Consider the following 23094-nt stretch of genomic DNA (forward strand, 5'->3'; position numbering starts at 1 on the left):
CTAAGGCTGCAACTTGGGTCGAGTTGGGTTGGGTTAGGTCGGGTTGATGCTCAGGTTAGGGTTAGGGTTGAAATTAATGAAGCTGACTTTACTTCGGGTTGGGTTAGGATTAACCCCTCGGGCAACCCGACCCAACCTGAACCCTACTTTATGGTACATATCATGTATAAATATATGTTATTTATATATGATATATCATAAATTGATTTATTTAGATGCATGATAGTTGTATAGCCCCCACCACATACTAAAACCTTAATAACATATTTTATGTTTTTTGAATATTTTATTTTTTATCTCCTCTTTGTTGTTTGCCACCCATAGCTTATTGCCCATAAAAGATCTATTATAAGTTATAAGTCATAATAAAAAATAGTCATTTCAAATACTTTTTTTTTGTTGGATTTTGTACTTAAAGAACCAATAAAAACATTAACAAACAAATACTAATAAAATATAAGGTTAATATATATAATGTAAGTTGAGTTAAAATCTGATTTTAAGAAGTTGTATGAAATTTTAAGGGATGGAAAGAAGTTTGGGTTGAACCCGAGCCCAACCCATGAGTTGGATTGGATTAGGATTAGGGTTGGGGGTTTAAAATTTAGGGTTAGGCCTCAACCTGGCCCTACTTGCAGCCCTACTTTTGTGTGCTCTATTCCTTTCTTATTTTCATCAGTTTGCCGTTAGACATCTAATACTATTCGTCAGAAAGATACTGAATCCAAGTCAGTTAGACTTCCCACGTGTAAAACTAAAAATATTTGTTTATGAGGAGCATTCCCCACAAATCACTATAACAGATAAAAGATAGAAAGCTAAGTGCCAAGAAAGATTACAAGAAACAAAACCTTAAAAACATATAGTTTAAATGCTTTATGCTCCACTGGCTGACAAGCGCTAGGATTTTGGTACCACAGAGCAGCAACTCCGATATTGCAATGCAACGTCTCGTTGTCATTTTCTTTTTCTATGCTCCCATCGCAGGTCAACTTAAACGGTCATATGATATATGGGACCCACCCACCATATCAATATAGAGAACAAGAACAACACTGGAGTCGTATGAAGGTTGTTTACTACTACTACCAATGACCAGCCATGCTCATCTCTTTCGTTGAGAAAAAAAGGGGTAACTTCCAAGTTCTAACGGTCAAAACAATCCGTTAAAATTTTTAAATGTCGGCCAACTAACGGTCATATTATTTGAAAAAACTAGCCGTTCTCCATCCCCGTTTTTACATCGTCATCCCGAGATATCCTCAATCCTTCTTTACTTCTTCCGCCGCAGAAATCTTTCTTTTCCATCTTCGTAGTTTAACGCCAGCATTATTTCTCCCTTACTTTCTCTCACTTCGACTCCGCCATCTTTCTCTCTCTTTCCATCTCCAGCGTTACAGGTCGTGAAACCATGGTGATATTTTCAAACAGGTCTCCTTCTCCCATTTCAAATAGAACTAATACTAACTCAAGGACCCAGGAAAGCAGTTGTGGAGTCAGGAGGAGTTTCGGTGGAAATTCTTTCGCAAGACCCTCAATCGTTCCTCATCAGAGAAGCTTCAATCCGGCCACTCCGGCTAACAGCCCTGCAGCTACAGGTTTCTCCGCAGCCCCCCACCCAGGATCATAATCTTGTCTTGAATCATGGATATTGATATTTTTTACTAATTCATCTTTGATAAATGTAACTCAGATTTCACGAGAAGGAATTCGGGTTGCAGGGAAGGACTAACGTCTCCCCGAGTTTCCTACGAGCAAAAAGAGAATGAAGAAGATCATAACTTTAAGCTGGTGAAGGCAAGGTCGCCATCGGTTTCAAAGGGATCAAAGAATTTCATGGCTCCGACCATTTCTGCATCTTTTAAGGTGAACCCATCGCCGAGAAAGAAAGTGTTGACTGAGAGAAACGAAGCTGTTAGAACTTCCACCTTGTTCTCTGATGGAAAATCCCCTCTTACTTGCATGGATCTATCGGAATCTACGGAAGAGACTGGTACGAAGTCGGAAGCAATTTTTCATTCTCAGGTACGTTTAGAAAGCAAAAGCAAATCAGAGAAGTTATGTGAACCAGTCATTGCAGATTCTGATTGCAACCTCATCCTAACTCCTTTGGTTTCTGAACCTCTCAAAAGCACTGCTAAACCAACAGCCAATAGTTCATCGATTCCAGGAAATCCACCTCCTACCTCAACAATTAGGTCTCTAGACTTTGCGGCAGGGGAAGAGATCGGTGTAGAACCAAATGACCTTCTCGATTTCCAGGAACCCTTGGAAACCCAGAAATTTGCTGCAAAGCCTTGTTTGTCCTCCCCTGATTTAGCTCCTCTTGATGTTGATCCGTCTCTTCCTCCTTACGATCCCAAAACCAACTATCTTTCCCCAAGACCTCAATTTCTTCATTATAGACCTAATCCTCGGATTGAGGTTTACCTGAAAAAAGAAAGAGAGATGGAACAGAGTGAAGGTAAGCGACTCGAAGACGAGTTCACCTCTGAAAGCTGCTCAGATACTGAAAATGCTGAAGAATCCCAATCCATAGAATCGCAAAAGGAATCTGATGATTCTTCTTCACAGATGGTACCCGAAGAAGAGAATGAATTCCAGTCTTGTGAACCTGAAACCGAGAGCACCCACAATGAAAAGACCATCACAACTAACAAAATATCTAAGAATCGTTCCTCAGCGAGATCCAAAGCTGCTCCTCTTCTTTTGGTTCTTGTAATTGCTTGTTTGACCTTCTCTGTTACTGATTCTCCCGTCCTTTCTCCTTCAATCTTTAAAGGCCAAACCTTCTCTAAGCTTGATGTCCCGGTTACGGTATCTGAATTTGCAAGAGCAAAGTTTGTTGAGATGACTCATGATTTCAGGCTCTGGTCAGTAAGATCCATATCTTATTTGTCCAATCTGATTTCCATTCCAATAGAGGAAGAAATAGGCTCAATCCATTTCATTAACTTAACATCTTCAGACGAGGAACTCTTTATTGATGGGTACCAAGAGGCAGAATTTAGTTACAAGGGAGTAGACAAACAGCAAGATCATACTGGGGCAGAGTCTGTAATGGAGGGAGAAGTCGAGGAGGAACAAAGTCGTGTGGAATTTGAAACAGAGGAAAATATTGCAGAAGACGGTCAGGTAGTATCCGAAGAACAATCTCAACTGATACCGCATGCTCCAGAAGATACACCAGAAAATACAGAGAAAGGGGAAATGGAATGCCAAAACGATGTAGAAGTTAACATGGGGATTGAGGAAAACTCGTCTGTGCTTCCACAAGCTCCAGAGTTTAAACCTGAAACTCCTAAACAGGAGGAATTCCAGAGCCAGAACAACATTGATATCCTCCCCACCAACATCGAACCCATGATCAACAGTTTGGAACTGGATGAAAGCTCTATGGGCTTGGAAACAGGAGATTCTACATTTCCTCGATCTGAATACAAGTTCCCAGTAGGAAATGTATTGGGAATCTCTTCAGTTGTTCTCACTCTGGCTGCAGCTACAACTTTTCTCTTCCTCAATCGAAGAAAGGCATCCACCCCAGAGGTTGTTCCAGCTAAACAGTTGCCGATGAAGAAGTTCATCTCCAGCTCAGTATCAGCTAGTAGCGACCATCCTCACCATGGGAGATCATATTCTCGGAATCGGCCAACAGAAGTTGAGATGGTTGGGGAGTCTGGCCCATCAGAGATGAGTAGCAGTTTTCAAAAGAGTTCATCATGCAGCAGCAGCAGCAGGAAGCAGTTGGAGAAAGCTAATGAAGCCCAAAGCCAAGAAAGAAGACTAAGGAGGAACCCCAACAGAGAATCTTTGGCGTCTTCATCGGATTACTCTGCCGGATCCCTTTCTTATGGAAGCTTCACAACGTATGAGAAAATCACCAACAAACATGTAAGTGTGTGTTGCTGCTCTTCCATCTATTATTTGGGGCACTGATGAATTTTCTTTTTAAACTTCCATTGTTTTACTTACTTGAGAGATGTCTATGTGTGAAGGGTCATGGAGATGAAGAAATAGTGACTCCGGTGAGGCGTTCAAGCAGAATTAGGAAGCAGATCACTTCTCCATGAAAAGCAGAATTAGGGAAGCAGGATTTTTTTTTAACGTTCTTATTTGATTCGTTTCATTGCTCTTTCTTCTGCCTGTCTCTCCTCGTGCCAAGATATGTTTGGAACGTGGATGCTTACTAAACACCACAACGTGTTGTCGTGGGGTGGTTTGGTTTCTTCAATTGGTTGTAGGTTGAACACATCTTTTATGATGTATGACTCTATGTCTTAACAACCGATTGATTGTAATTTGAATCCTTAAATGAAATGACTTCTAATTATTTCGGCTATTTCTTCACTATCTTTATAGTGAGACTATGTTATTAGTAGTATCTAAGGAAAATTAGTAGAGGCAAAAGAAATAATGCTCAAACACCAAACAATGTTTGTCTGGAAGGGGACGTTCTCACAGCCGTGCATTAAGAATATTACTAATGCAAAAGCTGCAAGGGATTGTGCGAATGGTGTGGTGAGCATCAAATCCGATTTCCAGTCATGAATATCCTACGATCATGATGTAACAGGGAATTGTGATCTGCTCCTCACACAGACCTTACAGTCACATCCCACCGGGTATTGGGAACATCTTTTATGAATAATAATGTAAGTACAGGAGATGTTCCTGATGTGTATAATTGGAGCACGCTGTGAGGAGTGTTCTGTGAGGAGCAGATCCGGACTTGGTAACATCATGAGATCTCTAGTTCAACACATTTGGATGATCTTTCAATAAGAATAGAAGTTCAACACATTTGGGATATGACTTAATTATGTTGGTCTCCGCATTATAAGGGTGTCAATGGACCCGCTTTGGATTGGACCCTGTTCAGTCCAAAAGAAATTTGGACGGATTGGATGGATAGTCCAAAATATTTATTAGGTTGGATTGGACCTGGTATAAATTTATATGGATTGGGTTGGATTAAGCCAATATCTGGTCCATTGATATATAAGATAAGAATATATGTGTCAATGGACCGGGTTTGAGTTGAAACCAATCTAAATCAAAATGAATTTGAACAGATTGGACGGTCCAGACATTGAATTGGACTGGTCCAAATTGGTCTGGAGCATTCATTGGATTGGATTGGACCTGGTCCATTTATGATGGACTCACAGTGAACTGGATTTGTCCAATTGACACCCCTACCACGTATTTTGGGAGAGAAAGGTTTTGGTTTTGGGGTGGTGGTAGTGGTAGGTTTGGGATTCACGAGACCATCCTCACAGTTCCTTGCAATTGTGCACTGGAATGATATTCCCAATACATGGCTGGAAAAGGCTGTGAGGAGAATTTTGTGAGAACCAAATCTGAATTCGATGGGAGATCTGAGATCAGATTTGGTCCTCACAGAGCAGTCCTCACACTGTAACTTTCCATAGCCATATATTCCCAATGCACAGCTGGAACGGATTGTGAGGACAGAATCCTTTGAGGATCAAGTCTGATTTTAATGACTTGTAGATTGTAGTGCAACTCTCGTGAATTGTCATACTTGTCGTGGGAGATGTTCACAATTCACAGAGAGAGGGATAGGCTGACTGTGGGGAAGCTCATCCCATCTCCCATATACTCTTAGGCTCAGTTTGGAAGGAATATAAATACAAATATATACAGTACAAATGCATACAAAATACAAAGTTTTGCTCTCTACATAATTTTATTTTATTTGTACTCCTTCCAAAAATCGAACATTAAATTCAGATAGGCTCCCCACAGAGCGCGTCCCACAGGCCATCCCCCCTCAACACATCTCCCGTGCTTGTCACGGGAACATCTCCCGTCTTCCGTCTGCCCTCAAGTTCTCCCACTACAGCGACCTTATTCATTAACATCACTTCATGCATGAGAGAGAGACTGGAATAGAAACACTTTTTTATTTATGTTCGATAGCTCTTCCTTTTTTCTCTCTTGAACATGGTGGGAAGAGCGTTACAAACATTTTGCTTTCTTCGTCCTTGGCTGCGAGAAATATTCATAAAATATTAATAAAATAATAATAAAATAATAAATAAACTAATATAAAAATTGAATTTTTTTAATTGATTCCCATTTCAACTCCCAATGAACCAAATAGTAAGGTAAATTCATTTCCAATTCTGGTCATGTCCACGAACCAAAGGGACCCTTAATTATCTTTCGTTCCTTCCTCTATGGGTGGAAAGGGAATTCATAATTGTGAATCCCTGCCTTTCCATGCTCTATGTGCAAGATTTCAAGGCGAGGAATATGTTCGGAAAGAATCCTTTAGGTTGCAGTGCAATTTTATTTACACTAGTACAAAAGTATGGGAGTGCAAAAGAAAAAAAATGCAAATTATCGTTTAATTTTATTTTGAGATTTACTATACTCTGCTTCATGTCTTAATTTACTTCATTTGTACTGCAATCACACAAAATAAGTTGAAATTGGAAACAAAAATAGGTCTGAATTTACATTCAAATCATTTGAACTATCATAGTTTTGCATCAGTGCAAATTTATTTGCATTGCAACCAAACTGAACCAATTTTCCAACAGAAATTACACCAGTATTGTTATTTGGGGTTTTTACTGTTTAGTCCATCCCCAGATATCTTAACTCCACCATACAAGTAGGATGAATCCTGACCATGGATTGATGCCAAATCCATGGGCAAAATGTGATTTATAAGGGGGCTACTAAGCAGCCTATTTATCCCTTGTTCTTTTTGTCATATAAATACCGTCTTACATTTTACATAAGTTCATTATTTTCAACACTCTTTGCCTCTCTTGCCCCCGATGGACAACTAAAATAATCTCTGTACCAAATCACACATCTACATATAGCATACCCTCTTATCCTCTATGGTGCATCCATACATTCTTTGGGTTAAAGACAATACCATCTAGATTGAAAGGATTTAACATGGGATTGCAGATAGCATAAAATGAGAATTCTTTTACCACGTGCTACCTTCCCTGATACATAAACCAATGATCCGAAGTGCAGAATCTGCAGATTGAGGAATTCCATATATTGTGTTAATATCCTTTCTGCCCGTCCTTAGGCTCAATTTGGAAGGAGTATAAATACAAATATGTAGAATGCAAAACCTTAAACTTTGTATTATTATGTATGTATTTGTACTATACATCTGTATTTATACTCCTTCCAAGCCGAGTCTTAGGACCTATCTTTTCGAAAAGAAACCTAACCGTTTTCCATGATGCCGATATGGATCAAAGAGAAGATTCCATGTTAAATCGCAACAAGGCTGTGTACATGATAGATAATTTCAAGTGAGGGCATGCCATCACAGTCCGGATGATAATTTCAAGTTAATATGCGAAGAGTTTTTTTTTTTTTTTTTACACTGCCTCTTCTGTGTCAACATCTAGCTGCTGCAACCGCATATCATACAAAATGCTGTACAACTAATTCACAGATATGTGAAACCTTCCTCGTGTAATTTACATCTAAATTCTGACCACGATTAACTACGCCATTGTTCTGTTAAGGACCCCTCAACATTTACTGGCAGTAAGCTTCTACTTTTAGTACTTGCCCTGCACAAGCTCAGGAGGAAATCCGTAAATATGTGCTCGTATTCTGGCATTTTTCCATACCCTGAGATGGTTTCGGAATACCAGTGTAAGCTTCAAAACTCACTTTCAAACCATGACAGAATTAAATAATGCACAAAAAGACAAATATCTGGAAAATTTCACGTATATGAAACTGATATAATGGGTACCATTCCTAACTATTTGTTAAAAATTACGGCTTACCAAAGATTAATAATGGGTTGTGTATTATATCATTGATTGGTCTTTACTAGTGAGAGATGTTCTCCATGTCTGGAGCTATTTCTGATCTGTAACATCTTCAAAAACAGCTGTTACAGATTAGAAATATCTCCAGACATGTTATTTTTGGGAAAAACAAGGAAAAGCTTCTCATGTTATGGCGTTATGCCAGTAGCTTCATCAAACTCAAAGGTTGACACCAGCAACTGTTTCCACAGACCATGCATTGTTAACAGGAAAGAAAGATGAGACACTTTCACGTGATCTGAAACTCCTTTTTCATTTTCTTTTATTGGTAATCAAGGAAACAATGTGCTGTATGGGAGGATGAAAGAGAGAAAGAGCAAGTACAAATCCTATATCTAAGATCAGAAAATAAAAACCCAGGCAGCAAGGCACCCCAGGAAGGTTCATTTATACAAAATGTGCATGCTCAACATGCTAAGGGTCACATAACAATAAAGGGTATGCTGAAAGTTATGAAAGAGCAAGTACAAATCCTATATCTAAGATCAGAAAATAAAAACCCAGGCAGCAAGGAACCCCAGGAAGGTTCATTTATACAAAATGTGCATGCTCAACATGCTAAGGGTCACATAACAATAAAGGGTATGCTGAAAGTTATGAAAGGCAAGCAAATATTCTTGACAACTAGGGGCCCGTTTGGCGTGTCTTTCTGAGTGGTCTTTCGGCTGTTTACAAGCCGGGAAGACCAATTTTCGGTCTATTCCTGTTTGGCTCGCGGAAGACCTAGCTGCCAAAAGACGGAGCGCCAAAAAGACGTGAGAAGCCCATTTTGGGCTGCATCTTTCGAGTTTTATTCTCGCATAGGAAGACACAAAAAGCCGCACGGAAAGACATGCGTCTGCCAAACGTGCTTCAGGCTGCTCATATCTTCATGCAAAAGTTTAATGCGTATTTTGCATGTCAGAGATACCAGAAGATCTTCCCAAAAAGACACACCAAACAGGCCCTAGATAAACTGTTTTTTAGCATTTCTCCAAAGGAGGTTTATTTTCATATAAAAATTAAAACACAAAAAAAAAAAAAAACACAAGCACCAATTCTATGTCTCCAACAATATATTGATAGTAGACAAGAAAGGTTTTGCAACTTCCACGTACCAGGGAAATAGTTGATATCAATGACATAAAAGGAGTCTCTAGTACCATGCTCCCGGATTATATCTATGTTGAATAAATGGAGGCCCTACACATTAAACCAAATCCAGGCATGAACATAATGTAAGCCAGAACAAGAAGAGTACTGTGAAGCTAATAAAAAGAGAATAATAGAAGCTACCAGGCGGTGACGGAGCTCCCTTGCTAGCCTCTCAAGTAAAGGTTGTGGTGGAAGTTCTGTTAGAAGAATAGAGTTAACAACTTTTCCATGGTAGGTAGATGAAATGTCAAGAATACTTCTTGAATATTAAAGGTTTGTTCAGAAGCAGCTTTTGTCATCTCAAGCCAATTTCATATTGATGTTTGATTCGGTTAAAAGTCTCAAGGGTTTAATTGACCCTTATCTGAAGCAATCCTGAATAAATGATGTATCATAAAGAAGCTGGAAAGTCGCCAAACAGGACCCAATATTACAACCCCAACTTAAAAAGTAGAAACTTGGAAATATTCTATTATTCTGTCTGATCAAACACAATCCTAACTCATCAAGAGCCTTATTCCAATGATTTGGGTCACCACACAATTAATACAAATCCTGCTTTCCCATTCCACTGTAGTTGTGAATCAAAGCCCTAGCATCATGAGCTTCAAACCGATGTTTTAAAAACTGACCCAGAGGCTGATCTGCTTTTGACCATCCAGGTCGAAAGGGTCAGACCATTCCACATCAGCACTATATTTTATTAATAAACAGTGTAAAATTATGTTTTACATATAATATATATTATTTTATATTTAATTTATGTTTTTTAATTCAGTTTTTAATTTTTTTATTTATAAAAAATATTAAAATTTGCATTTTGAGGCCAAAAAAGTTTTTTTTTGTGAAAAATAGCGGGGCTTGGGAGGCATAGATCTCAAAATGTCAGTGATTTAAAAGGCATGCCTCACTTAGGAAAGGCACATTTTGAGGTATGTGTCCCAAGCCCTAACATGGATTTGTTTGGGCTTGCCTAAAGGGGCTTGGTACAAAGAAGGCTCGTAGAATAAAAAAATGCATTAATGCAAGATGTTTTACATAGCTATTTTAAGTAATGCAATTGATGAGAAAAAAAAAAGAAATTATGGGTTTTACATGCCTGAAAATGTTTTATATGTTTGATTTTATTTTTAAATTTTCATTTGAATACGTTTTACATGTTATGTTTATGTATTTTAATTTTAGATAATAGGTTTTTAAAATATTTATTTTGAAATTAAAGTTCATATTTTTATTTATATTAAGATTAGTATTTTTCAATTTTTTTGCATTTTTTTTGAATTTTTTGGCATTTTTTGATTTTTTGAAAAATTTATCCATTTTTTGCATTTTTGCACCTTGATTCTAGAAGGTGCACATCTCACCTTGCACCTTGGGCACAAATTGCCCCTTGCACTTTTCTTTTTGCACCTTGTGCTTTTAAAACACTGCAAGAAGTTACCCAAAATAAAAAATAAAGATCACCTCAATTGGACATCAGAGTGCAAAGTTATGGCCCCTGAAAGTCTGCACATACATTGAGTGTGCACCCACGATCCAGTGACTGGGTCAAATGGGTCAACAGTTGAACCACCCGGGTCAGACAGTTTTTGATCAAGTCAACGTTTTTGACAGAATGGTGGATTTCAACAGAACTGGACCTGGAATCAAGGCCAGGTGACGGTTCGGACGGTTCAACCAGCTGGGTCAACAGCAGGTTGAAAACACTGCTTCAAACAACAATTCTAGGAGCCTGACCTAAAAATCCTGAACCTAATCAAATACACCCTAGGCACAATGCTATCCAGAAAACAGAAACGCAACACCATCCAACAACCAGAAAATAGAAACACAACACCATCAAGCAAACAGTAACACATGAATAGATCAAAAGGAATAAATAATCTCACCAGCAACATCTGGGTCGAGATTGGCATTGTCTGCAGAAGCTGCAGCACAAGAAACCCTTGGGAATTGGAACACGCCAGCATTATGCAGAAGTTCACATTTATTGACATCAGGTAGTGAGAAACGACGAACAACCTTTATAGTTTCACCAACAATATAAACCTTGAACAGTACACCTCCTATAACCAGACAAGTAAAAGACAGCTCCTGTATTATTAATGAAGTTACAACTGCAAGAAGAATGTAAGACCATCATGATAATTAACATACCATGGTTAACAAACTCTTGCAGAACCAATGGGGGTTCAAGTTTTGAGAGGGAGAATTGATCGTAAGCAAGAGACAGTTCATGTGACTCTGCACTTCCATCCACAATTAATGGTTTTGCAACTGCAACAGTAATCAACCAAAACAGAAACAAACCATCATGATAATCAGCATACCATGGTTAACAAACTCTTACAGAACCAATGGGGGTTCAAGTTTTGAGAGGGAGAATTGATCATAAGCAAGAGACAGTTCATGTGACTTTGCACTTCCATCCACAACTAATGGTTTTGCAACTGCAACAGTAATCTACCAAAACAGAAACAAATAATATTCTCGTAATTAAGAACTGACATAAAATATAAGCAGATAACAATCCCATCAACAACAAAACGTATACCCATAAATTAAGCTAATCAGCTCTTGCAATAAAATAATGTACACAAGTTTTCTAGTGGAAAAGCTAGTATTGAAACATAAGACAACGTTACATGTTACACAATGATCTGAGTAAATGCAGTTGCAATACAAGCTTACCTAGGGGTAGCATAAGCCCAGCTTTAGAAACTGCATAAGGGATTGATGCTGGATCCTTCTTAATAACTAATTGCCTTGGAACACCAACTTTTCCTACAACAATAGTATATAATCAATATAAGGAGTAGTTGTATGCATATATTAGAGATTCAGAAATGTAGCTGCAAAACATGTCAACCTACGCTTTCAAGCACACAAATTTTACTGTTACCTCAATAAAATTATGAGTCCCTCCAAAACAAGTCCCACTGTATAGGAAAATGGCACAGGAATTACCATAGCAGTCAGACAAGTTAATATCTGCAACATCCTTGAGCATGGACTGGCGGTTGTGTACATGTTGTATGGCATCGGGAGGATCGAGGACTGTAACTTCAGGATGCTTTTGTCTATAATCCTTCAAAAAGAAAAAAAGTAAGTGTAAGGAAATTTCATATTTCATGGAATATTTTGTTGCTTAAATTATAACACACATACATATGTGTGAAATTTGAGCTACCATATCAAACGAACTGATTGTGGGATAAGAATTCATAAAATTAAGAAATGATATCTAGAATTCAGTTTAGAGGAGAATTATTGATAACTCTGTATTTTGATGCCTTAAGGGCATCATTTTAGGGGTATTTTAGACCTTAAACGGACTAATCTGTACCCTTTTTCCAGTTAAATTCAATGTTGTGACCTCTGAGGGTCCTTGTGCAAATTCTGAGTAAAAACTGGGAAATTTACAGAGTTTTCTGCCGATTTTGGGAAACTTGTGAGAATTCTAATTGAGAGATGGGGTGTTTCTGTAAAAAACTGAGCACAAGAGGGCGCCTCCTACTATTTTAGCATAATCCCCTCTCCTTAGCAAACCCTAGGGCGCCTCCCCACTCATTCATTTCAACTCTAACAAACCCTTGCCGCCTCTAACTGCTAAATCTTCACCTTCTTCTCCTCCCTAACATCTAATCTCAACCATCCAAGCCTTAGCAGCCCCTCATACCCTTAGATCTCTCCCTAGACAACATCCTAGCCTTTACACCTCACTCCTTAAATCTCAACCAATCACCTTAGGGCGCTACATCACACCAACCAATCACATTTCTCTAGCTCTAGGCGCCCAAATCTGCTCCCTCCATTCTGGGTGCCCAAATCACAGCCCTACATAATATTGGGCACCCTCTCCTCCTCTTCTCAGCCTTAGGATCACCTTAGAACAATCCTAGCCCTCCATTCTCAACCCTAGGGCGCTCATATTTCTGCAAAAACCCAACTACCGCCCCTCTCTTTCTCTCTAATCCCAACGTATCCTTCATTCTCTATAAAAAGGACCCAAGGGGTCCTGAGAAGGGGTTGGATTCTGCCCCCAAGTAAGACAGAAGACTGTTCTTGAGAAGTTCAAGGGTAGAGGAAGAGGAGAACGCACGGGCAAGAGGAAGGGTTCTTGCTTGCAGTTCGCCTAGCCACTATTGCCACCTCTGGATCTGGATCCCAACCAGTTTCCCATAGTTTTAGATTTACTTTTTACGCGTGTTTTTATTTTCCATTCTTTAATTTTCAATTTTTGTTTTATTTCTATAATTTATTTTTATCAAATTTAATTTTTGTCTTCCTTTCTGTAGATCTAAAATTCGGCCAAGTAAGACGGAAGGCCCAGCTTGAGGAGTTTGAGGGTCAAAGGATAGATCCGAAGACTGCTACCTCTGACCGAGTTGCATATTTTTTTATTTAGTTTTTTTATTTCTGTTATTTATTTATTTTTCTGCAATTTTTACTTTCAACATTGTTAGAATTTTATTTTAATGGATTCCAATTCAGTTAATTAAATTGTGTTTCTGCAATCTCAAATCTTGTTACTTTGTCCGAATTGAAGTACGTAACAATTTTTCCCTCACTTCCATGTGGATACGACCCCTTTCTCACCACTAAATGTGTTTTGTAGTTATTTTGAGAATCGGAAAATTTATAAACATTGAAACTGGTGTTCCGAAGTGGTTAACACGCTTCCGGACACACCAATTATCTTTCTAGCAAAAAGAATCAGCTTAGCATATTTATCCTGTTGAGTGAGGTCTTGCTTAAAAGAATTGACAACATGATGTCCACCAAGATGACCACCTAATGATGTACAAGACTGATCACACAATGTCAATAAGTAATTTCTTAGTTATGACACATTCACCATGGTACTTTTTAAGGTTAATATTTTCTAGGATGACAATTTGGATCTTAAATACCTTATTTCCTTTTTAAAAAATGGCAAGAAATAAAACCATCCATGTAAACAAAGATATTTCTTAGATCTCATTTCTTCTCTTTTTTTTTTCATAAGTTGCATAATAGATCATGCTTAAACTGCTTTTGACACATTGAACAGGGAAGATCTAGTTTTCACAAGTTATGATTTTTTTTTTGAGAAAAGGGTAGCCTTCATTCAAAAAAGAGAAAAAAAAAAAAAAGAAAAGCTTTCAAAAGTAATGATAGCTACAAGCATAGAAATATGGATAGTTTATAATTTAGAGTTTCCAGGAAAGCACATTTCTTTTCACAGAAAAATTTTTTTAGGTAAAAGAAAGGGGGAAGAAGAAATACGATAACCAATCATGAAACGCCAAGTTTTCCAAAAAACAAATATGATAACCAATCATGAAACACCAAGTTTGCCACAAAAACAAAATAGTCTCCAGTTTTTTAAACAAGTTTACAGATTCATCCAAGATATGATCATTCTAATCATCAATGGAGTTCAGCATACAACAGTTTACATATTCATTCAAGATATGTTACATATGTACTTCAGCACAGAGATTTTTATTGAGCCTTCATCTAGAAATACAACAAATAAATCTTTAGGAGTTCCACCAACAAAATGGATGGCAAGGTGAAGTGAAAAGTTCATGTGGAGTGTTAGCCATAAATCTTGATATCATATAGCAAAAAATTACATGTAATACATATCACAATATTTATTAGCACAATATCATGTGGAAAAAGTGCAATGCGAAGTGTCAGGGTCAAATTTTGATAGCATACAGAACCAAAAGTTATAAGTAATGCATACCACAATTTTATTAGCACAATATCATGTGGATGCATCTAAAATACACAACCAACTTAAAAAAAAAAAAATCATTAAGCGAAATCTTCAAAAGCCACATAAAGGTTAAATATACAAAACACTAAAAAGGAAATAACATAGCAAAGAAATGAAACGAGAACACAAATGGATGAGAATTTATGTTATAAGAATCTGATGTGGGTATGGTCCATTACATGGTTTTCAAAACCAAACTGGACCAGGCGGTCAAACCAAAAAAACCGGGAACCAGTCAGGTGATCGGTTCCATTTTACCCCAGAACCATTATTTTGCCAAAAACCACTGATTTGGTCAGAAAACCACTGACTCAGGCGATCGAACCATCCAACGATTTTGGCCTTTTTATTTTATTTTATTTTTTAATTTTTTGTCAGAATGGGCCATTCATTTGGTTTGAACGACCGGACCGTTTGACCCAGGAACATACATCATTTGTATCGAGTCACAACATTATTCATATCAAGTGAAAACCAGTCAACCTCTCACCAACTAAGCTGCATCTACCTTAGTTAAACAAACTTAGGAAATAATGCCCAAAATATAGCCACAGAGATATTAACAAAAACACTGACACTAACTTTAGGAATTTGAGTTATGCACTCAAACGATTGATCAAAAAAGTTATGCACTCAAGCCCCAACTATTTGGTGTAACTATATCAAGAATCTTACCATTTATCATAAATAAATAAATAATACTATATCAAGAGCCTTATCCTTATTCCTTAGTAATTTTGGTGTTCCCTTCACTTTCTCATGAACTTTATATGCAACAAGTTCCATCTCATTGTGCAGTTATTTGTCTTTTTTGCACATGGTAGAACCATCATGTACATTTATTAGATATAAATAATTCATAAACCTAGATGTGGTCAATGGAATGGATATTGAATATATCAAAGTTTTAACTCTACGTGGAATGCTGTGTACGAGTTCATAATGCATGTTTGGCATGTTCCCAAATAGAAAGACACATCGACAATTTTCAAAACAAATGGTTGTTCAACAAATATTTCATACACCTAACTTATATTTTATCATGTTGGCACATATTGGGATAAAATGAAGGCTGAGTCATGTAACTATCAATATTGTGAATGTTGTGATCCATAAAACTTTGCCAGCATAACAAACTGATAGCTTAATAACAAGAAAAAGAGTAGGTCTCACACAACAACTCACCTTTTAAGAGGCGTGGGAGGCGTACTCCTGGAGGCGTATGCCAGAGGCGCTGACACCTCTGAGGCGTACGCCTCAGGTGCAAGAGGCATATGCCTCAGGTGCAAAAGGCATATGCCTCTTGCACTTTTTTCATGAGGCGTGATAAAGGCGTACGCCTCATGCACATCTGATATAAAAAGACAGAAAAAAAAAGGAAAGGAAAAGAAAGGGAAGGGAAAGAAAAAGAAAGAGAAGAAAAAAGAGAAAAGAAAAGGAAAAGAAAGGAAAGGGAAGGGAAGAAAAAATAAAGATTTTTATTAATATAAAAACCCCCCTTTCAACTAATGTTATGCATCTTTATTCTTCTTAATATAAAAGATTTTTATTAAAAATAAAGAAAAAATGAGATCCACCTTCCTCTTCATCCTCCTCCTAACCCCATCCTCTTAAGTGCCTCCTTGTGTTCAGGAGGCTTACGCCTCTTGCGATCTGAACTACGCCTCACGCCTCTACGTAGTGGAACACCTCGCGTCATGCCTTCGCGTTTTAAAACATTGGTATGCTACTAAGGTCTAAAAGCTATTCCTTGCAATGTTTTAAAACATGGAAGTATGACACAGGCATTCTACTACCTAAAGGCATGGTTCAGAAAGAAAGAGGCGTAAGTCTCTCGAGCACAAGGAGGCGTAAGCCAAGTCAAGAAGAGGAGGGGGAGGAGGAGGAGGAGGGGGAGTTCTTGTTTTTCTTGTTTTTTGATGAAATATGTTTTGTATTAAAAGGGATGAGGATGCATAACACTAGTTGAAAAGGGGATCTTATCAAAGTGAAGGCAAGCAAACAAAGGAAGCTTACGGAGCCTGGAACCAAGCCAAGGCTGGGTTCACCCCCTCCCCTAGCCAAGGGGGTCCCTTCCTCCCTTTGCTTCCCTTCCCTTCCCTTCCCTTTTCTTTTCCTTTCCTTATCTTTTCTTTCTGTGTGAGACATGCATGAGGCACAGCAACATACACCTCTGGTATGCATCATGGAAAAGGGGAGGGGGTCTGGGTTCACCCCATCCCCTAGCCAAGGGGGTCCCTTCCTCCCTTTGCTTCCCTTCCCTTCCCTTCCCTTTTCTTTTCCTTTCCTTATCTTTTCTTTCTGTGTGAGACATGCATGAGGCACAGCAACATACACCTCTGGTATGCATCATGGAAAAGGTGTTTGAGGCATACACTTATAAGCATAAATGCTGCAAGCATGATTCCTTGTTGAGTGAACATCCTCCTAAAATATGTCTTTCAAGCTTTGTTTGTTTGAATTTCAATTTCATTTGCACTGGTACAAGTTGCATGGGAATGAAAAAGAGAAAATTGTAAATTTTGGTTCATTTGTGCTGGGTTTTACTTTATTCTGTTTCAGGTCTTACATTACTTTACCTGCACTGCAAATAAAGAAACCAAAGTAAAACCTATAATAAAGTCAAACTAAAACTTGGACTTGACTAATTTGCACTCCCATGCTTTTGCACAAGTGAAAATGAAATTACACTGCAAACAAACAAGTCCTCATGGGAACTTCATGAATGTTAAGACAATGCATTTGGAGTGCTTCCAATAAAATAAACGCATTGGGGCCTCACAAGTCACATAAGCAATGCCCATAAATCGAGACCTAAATGTGGCTGTGAACTCAAAAAAATTGCAGAAGCACAAGATGTTTCTAATTCATATGGTTATAATCTTGAAAGTTGAAGGACCTAATGGTGGTCCTTGACCTTGCTATTTAGTAAAATCATGCAGAAACGTCAAGCATAATATTGAAAAAAATAAAGGAGATTAACCTAGCCCACATCATAACATTTACTGCTATAACTCTATGTAGTATTGACTACCACCAAAAGCTTGGATATTAGACACGTGTCAACATATCCAATAATCTTGTTAAACCATAAAATATTGAAATGGGGGGAAGCAATTTACAAACCTCTGCGTCCAAGGCTTAATGCAAAAAGAACAACCCTGGAAATAGGACCCAAATATCGATTGAAATACGCAAGATCAACCAAACAACACCACATTCAGTGACACAAGCAAAGAAAATATGGTGCTCCAAACAACTGATTAAAGGATACCATATACTTTTTGCAGAGATTCCTGACACCTGAACAAGTCATCTAGGTTTGTAATTGAAGGAAAAATATCCTCACTTGTTGAAATTCTTAAGGCATCGACCTCAACTATCTGGTCATGATTCAGGATCAAGGAAAGAGCAAGCACTCTGCAAATTATGTCAGACAGAAATGAGTTTTAAGCCTTAAGGCATATAGTTGTTCAACCAGCCACTGTCAATTCATCTTATCCTGAGAATATATGGCATTACATAGTAACTTAAAACAACTAGAGAACCTAAAACACATGCAATCAACACTATGAAAATTAGTAGGCTGCATGGTATGAAACAAGTTCCATGGACAATATAGAAGAATAGGAAAGTTAAGGCACACTGACCTCAAGAATGTGGTGCCATTCCCTTCCGGATAACTAAAAAAGAAAGGAAACATAAGTTTCATCAGGAATTAATGAAATCTGCATTGAGTAATGTTTGCCACCAAAAAGAAGACAAAAATAACTGATAATGTAGTGTGTTACTTATCAAATTATGAGGATAAGTAAAATTACGATCTGAATATGATTTCACAGGTCATATGCAATATCAAAAAGAGACAGTGGAGACACAGAAAAGCAAAAGTTCATATATCCAACTCTTGACCACAAGGAGAGATCAAAGAAAATAAAAAGATCCCTATTCACTGACCTTATGTAAAACAACGTCGAAAGGACCTTGATCGGAAAGTGACCTGTTTTGGTCAATTGCAACAAAGAATATCCCCTTATTCCTACACCATTTAAAGCATATCTGTAATTAAGTAATTATTAATATGAGGATTAAAGCCAAAAAAACCAAACAGAGTAAAAAGTGAAACAGTTTGAGGGTCTGAAATTCCCCAACAGAATGAGATACCAATGCATGAAAGACAAAATAAAGTAAGAGATCTTATCTCCAACAAAATGGCTACCTCTGCAAGCAACTCACAGAATTAATTAAATCCAAAGTTACTAAAAATTTCAGGGTAAAGAACACTTGAGAGGACATCAAATCAGCAATCAGCGTATAGAGTATTAAAGCATATGATGGTTTGAAAATTGAAATGACTAAAATAGCAACTCAAAAGTAGTCAAAACATGCCATACAACGTATGGCAAAGATGAACTTACATTGATAGTGACCAGTAGAAAAGGTCCAAATTATTTTGTACCTAAGCTTAGTTTGGATGTCTATCCTAGCAGGACTATATACAGAAATAATAACATGTAGTAGGGAGAACTAAAGGTAGGAGCATTTCTTTGGAATAGTAAAATCTTTGGCTCAACTACCAAAAAATAGTAAAGCCTTTGGCTGTCAAATGTGAGGATGCAAGTTCGAGTCTGAGTGTGTGGTCACTTCATGCAGAAAATGCTGGAAGTTAGGTCAACACCATGTCCACCTCTCCCAGGATCCCAGATAGCAGGGACCAGAATTGGGCAATGACATATCTAGGAAGAAGTAAAGCTTTTTTTATCAAACCGTCAGAAAATAAACAGTACCAACCGAAGGTAAATCCGTGATTCCTAGTAACTGCAAATGGTGAGAAATATAGGATACAAAAAAATATCTATCCGGTTATCTATGTGCAAATACAAACATAAATAAACTATATTAATATTAACAAATATGAAATAATTCATTTTTCCTAGAAAACTAGGGAAGTGTGAAGTCAAACGAGCATCAGTTTCAAGCTGAGCCGCCATTTATAGATCTCACATATATGAAATCAGAGAAAATCCAGGGAGCATCAAATTAACAATAAATCAAGGACATATAAACCCCTTGCTTAGTTGAAAAGTTGGGCAAGTGCTGAAACTTTAATAGTTTTTAATCATGGCACAGAAGCTTCAAGAATTGACTTTGAAAGCTGCTGGAATATGTGGAGGAATATTCTGAATCGTATTCGAGATAACAAGAACGGCGACTAAGATTCTGAGAAGATAATTTCAAACGAATGATAAAAAATTGATTAACAAATGAAATTCCCAAACATAAAATCAATTTAACAAATATTTGTATTTTTTCAAGAGAAATCTACGGCTGGAATCATGATATAATGCAGAATAGAGATCGAGCGTTTCAAGATAAATAAATAACCTAAACAGCTAAAACCACTACAAAACCTCGCCACCAACATTGAAAGAGACAAATGGCTCACAGAGCAAAAGAAAGCCATAAAATTGAAGGGACGTTATTTCTCGGACATGAATCACCAAACCAAGATAATGATGGGAACGACATATAAATAGTTAAATACCGCAGATCTAGCAGGAAAATTTATCTCTTAGCTGCAAAATGACTGAATTTTCCGGTTTCCTTCAAACAAGTGCTTCCTCAAACAAGCACAGTATGAATTAATATACGAGAGAGAGAAATGATACCAGCAGTTACAGATAGAAGAGAGAGGAAATGGGGTGGGATGAAACAAATAGTAAAGAAAAGGACCTAGAGATTGAGCTCGAAATGGTAAAATCAATCTATTACCTAGCCAATCCTTCAAGCTTTGGCTGCAAAAAGCTCTTCTTCTTCTTCAACGTTAAAGCATATCCAACGACGAGTTTCTGCGGTTGCGGAAAACCAGGACCGATGGAATACGTCTGTGAATTCCGCCCGTTATCCTCCTCTTCATTTGGATTGGAGATCTCTCCGTTAAACTTCATTCCCAACGCAAACTTCCTCACACAAAGAACCAAAAAAAAGAAGGAATAGTGATCACAACGCTTCTCGCTTAGTCCCTTGACAACAAATTACAACAAAACCCTAATTCTATCGATTCCCTTAACGTGTTTCCTTAGTCCTTATCAGTGATCATTGCAGCCAAACGGTAAAGCCGAAAATTTCGGAGAATAAAATGTTTGAGACACAGGGATCCTCGAAACGAGGAACTGTAGATCGAGCTCTGTTCAGGAAAACCCAGAAACGCGAATCGGTAGGTTACGTTTGCTTTCGTTTTTTTCTGTTGGAGTTGATGTTTTCTACTCTCAGATTTGGCGGAAAAATTGTAGAAGAGCTTCGCTTAGCAGTAGAGAGACGGAGAGGGACAGAGAGAGCGAGAGAGGGTGCGAGGAGGAGAGGGGGGCTTACTGGGAGGGTGGCAGCAAATAAATAGGTGCGGTATAGGTCCACTGACAAATTTGATTCCAAAACGAACCTATTTTATGCCAGTTAATTACTAAATGGACCATTATATTATCGAATTACGGGTATACCCCTCAGTAGGATCCTGCCTACGACCGTTATATTTTCGTTATTATTATTTTTTTTTTTGTAACAGAAATTTAACTTGATGAACAGAAGAAAAGTCCTTCGGGGCAAACTCCTGGACCCATTCCGGGCAAGCCCCGGTATACAAACCTGATTCCCTTTGGCATTTTGCAAGGCTATGAGTCACAAAGCGTCTGTTTGGCATCGATGCCATTGCTCCCGAAAACGTTGATATATTAGCACCACGTTTGAAAAAAATGGTGTTATAGGAAACGTTAATATGTTTGAAACCGTTTTTTCATAAAAAATGGTGCTCCAATCCATGTATTAGAAATCGATAAGGCATGGTTTAGAGTAATGTCGAATTCCACGCTTTCTCATATTGGAGCTCGTTATTGCCAACAAGGACATGATGTGGCAGTGACTTGGATTTCCTATAATGGGTATTGATGGTGTGCAATCTGGCCGGTCCTAGCCGTCAAGGACCTTGCCTCTCACTTGAGCAACAGGGGGACCTGAAAGGAAGAAGAAAGTGGGGAATCTCCAAGGAGGAACCCGACGAGATCACTCCGAAGCTCAAGTTAGTATTCTCTCAAAGGCAAGATAAAACCAGGATGACACAAAGTTCACATACCTTGTTCTTGCGGGGTAGGGAGCTTTTTATAACCATCTCGTGCACTCACTCCTAAGCTTCTGTCAGGTCGGGTATGATTATCTCTGAGCTCCTGCCAATTCGGGTGTCATCCCCTCTGCTGGACAAAACCGCCACTGCTCTCTTTGTCGGAGCCGTCTCTACAACTGGCGATGGCGGTGGCAGGTGGCGGTGGCAGGTGGCCGTTGAAGTGCGGCTATCAAGCGTCAGATCCCAAGTTAGTTAGGTGCGCCGCCCTTGGATACGGACCTCCTCGGTGTTAGGTATGGTACGTTTGTTCAGTTCGGCATCTTGGAGACAAAGTGCTAGAGTGGTGAGTGAGGTGAAATCTTGAGTTCGGATAGGGGAGTGTCCCAAACTACCATGAGGCAGGACAATTCAGGTCGTTTTCTTGTGTGAGGCTCGGGGCCTAAGGGAGAGTTCGGGCTCCTTGTAGGGAGTTCAAGCTCCTAGTAGGGAGTTCGGACTACTGGTTCCTCCTTTCAGTGCTCACGCCTTGGGCGTGCTGTTGTGCCGAGTTGTTGCCTTTGCCACATGTTGAGTGATTACGAGGTCGGGCCAAATCTTCCTTCATCAATTGCCCCCCACTCCTCGTGAGTTTGCGAGGTGGTGGGTGGATTTGTCCTGTACTTCGAATTGGTTGACTAATAGCGCAAGGTGCATGTCGTCAAGATTCTTTCGGGTTTCTCGAGCGCCAAAAAGATAGGAACACACCAATCTGCCTACAAATCCTGACAGATGTGACAACGTGCGCCTTATTTCAAAATTCAAAAAGTGCGCCGCTGGGAGACGCGACAGCGGGCGTTTTTTCAAATTTGAAAATGTGCTGCTGGCTCCTTTAATGTGATGAGACGTGCGCTTTCAGTTTCGAGGGACGTGTGGCCAGTCACGTCTCGGTCTCAAGAGACGTGCGGTCAGCGCGACTGCGGGCCGTCGGATTGGCTTTGATCTGAACTGTTGATTCTCAGTTACTGTGGGTATAAACAGTGGGGGACCCCAGTCGCTTTGTCACTTCTGCGTTTTGCTTCTTGAGCTCGCGTCCGAGTTTCAGCTCGTGTCCAAGCCTTTAGTTCGCATTCAAGATTTTAGCTTGTGTTCAAGTTTCTGTAGTCCGTTCAAGCCTTTTTCTGGGTGAGTACTTTCTTGGAATCCATCTTCTCCTCCAGATGTCTAGCTCGGATAGCTTAGACAGTTCTTCA

At 38.7% G+C, this 23094-nt stretch overlaps 2 protein-coding genes across 2 annotated transcripts; one reads left to right on the forward strand and one right to left on the reverse strand.

Annotated features, from left to right (window-relative positions):
• The first annotated feature begins 1063 nt into the window (after positions 1-1063).
• On the forward strand, positions 1064-4339 carry LOC148849253 (uncharacterized). The gene is made up of 3 exons (XM_088948222.1): positions 1064-1598; positions 1694-3891; positions 3996-4339. The coding sequence occupies exons 1-3, from the start codon at positions 1412-1414 to the stop codon at positions 4068-4070; spliced, it is 2460 nt and encodes an 819-aa protein (XP_088804348.1). The 5' UTR covers positions 1064-1411; the 3' UTR covers positions 4071-4339.
• Positions 4340-7249: 2910 nt separating this feature from the next.
• LOC148849254 (inositol-tetrakisphosphate 1-kinase 4-like) lies at positions 7250-21119 on the reverse strand. The gene is made up of 10 exons (XM_088952542.1): positions 20524-21119; positions 18709-18790; positions 18402-18434; positions 11949-12069; positions 11673-11765; positions 11139-11258; positions 10871-11047; positions 9123-9178; positions 8945-9029; positions 7250-7641 (listed from the first exon to the last, which is right to left on the reverse strand). Exons 1-10 carry the CDS (start codon positions 20697-20699, stop codon positions 7508-7510), a joined length of 1077 nt encoding a protein of 358 aa, XP_088808668.1. The 5' UTR covers positions 20700-21119; the 3' UTR covers positions 7250-7507.
• Positions 21120-23094: the final 1975 nt, after the last annotated feature.

Source organism: Nelumbo lutea, chromosome 6 (genome assembly GCF_056320005.1).
Source record: "Nelumbo lutea isolate HS-2025 chromosome 6, American lotus-T2T, whole genome shotgun sequence".
In the NCBI taxonomy this organism is placed as follows: domain Eukaryota; kingdom Viridiplantae; phylum Streptophyta; class Magnoliopsida; order Proteales; family Nelumbonaceae; genus Nelumbo; species Nelumbo lutea.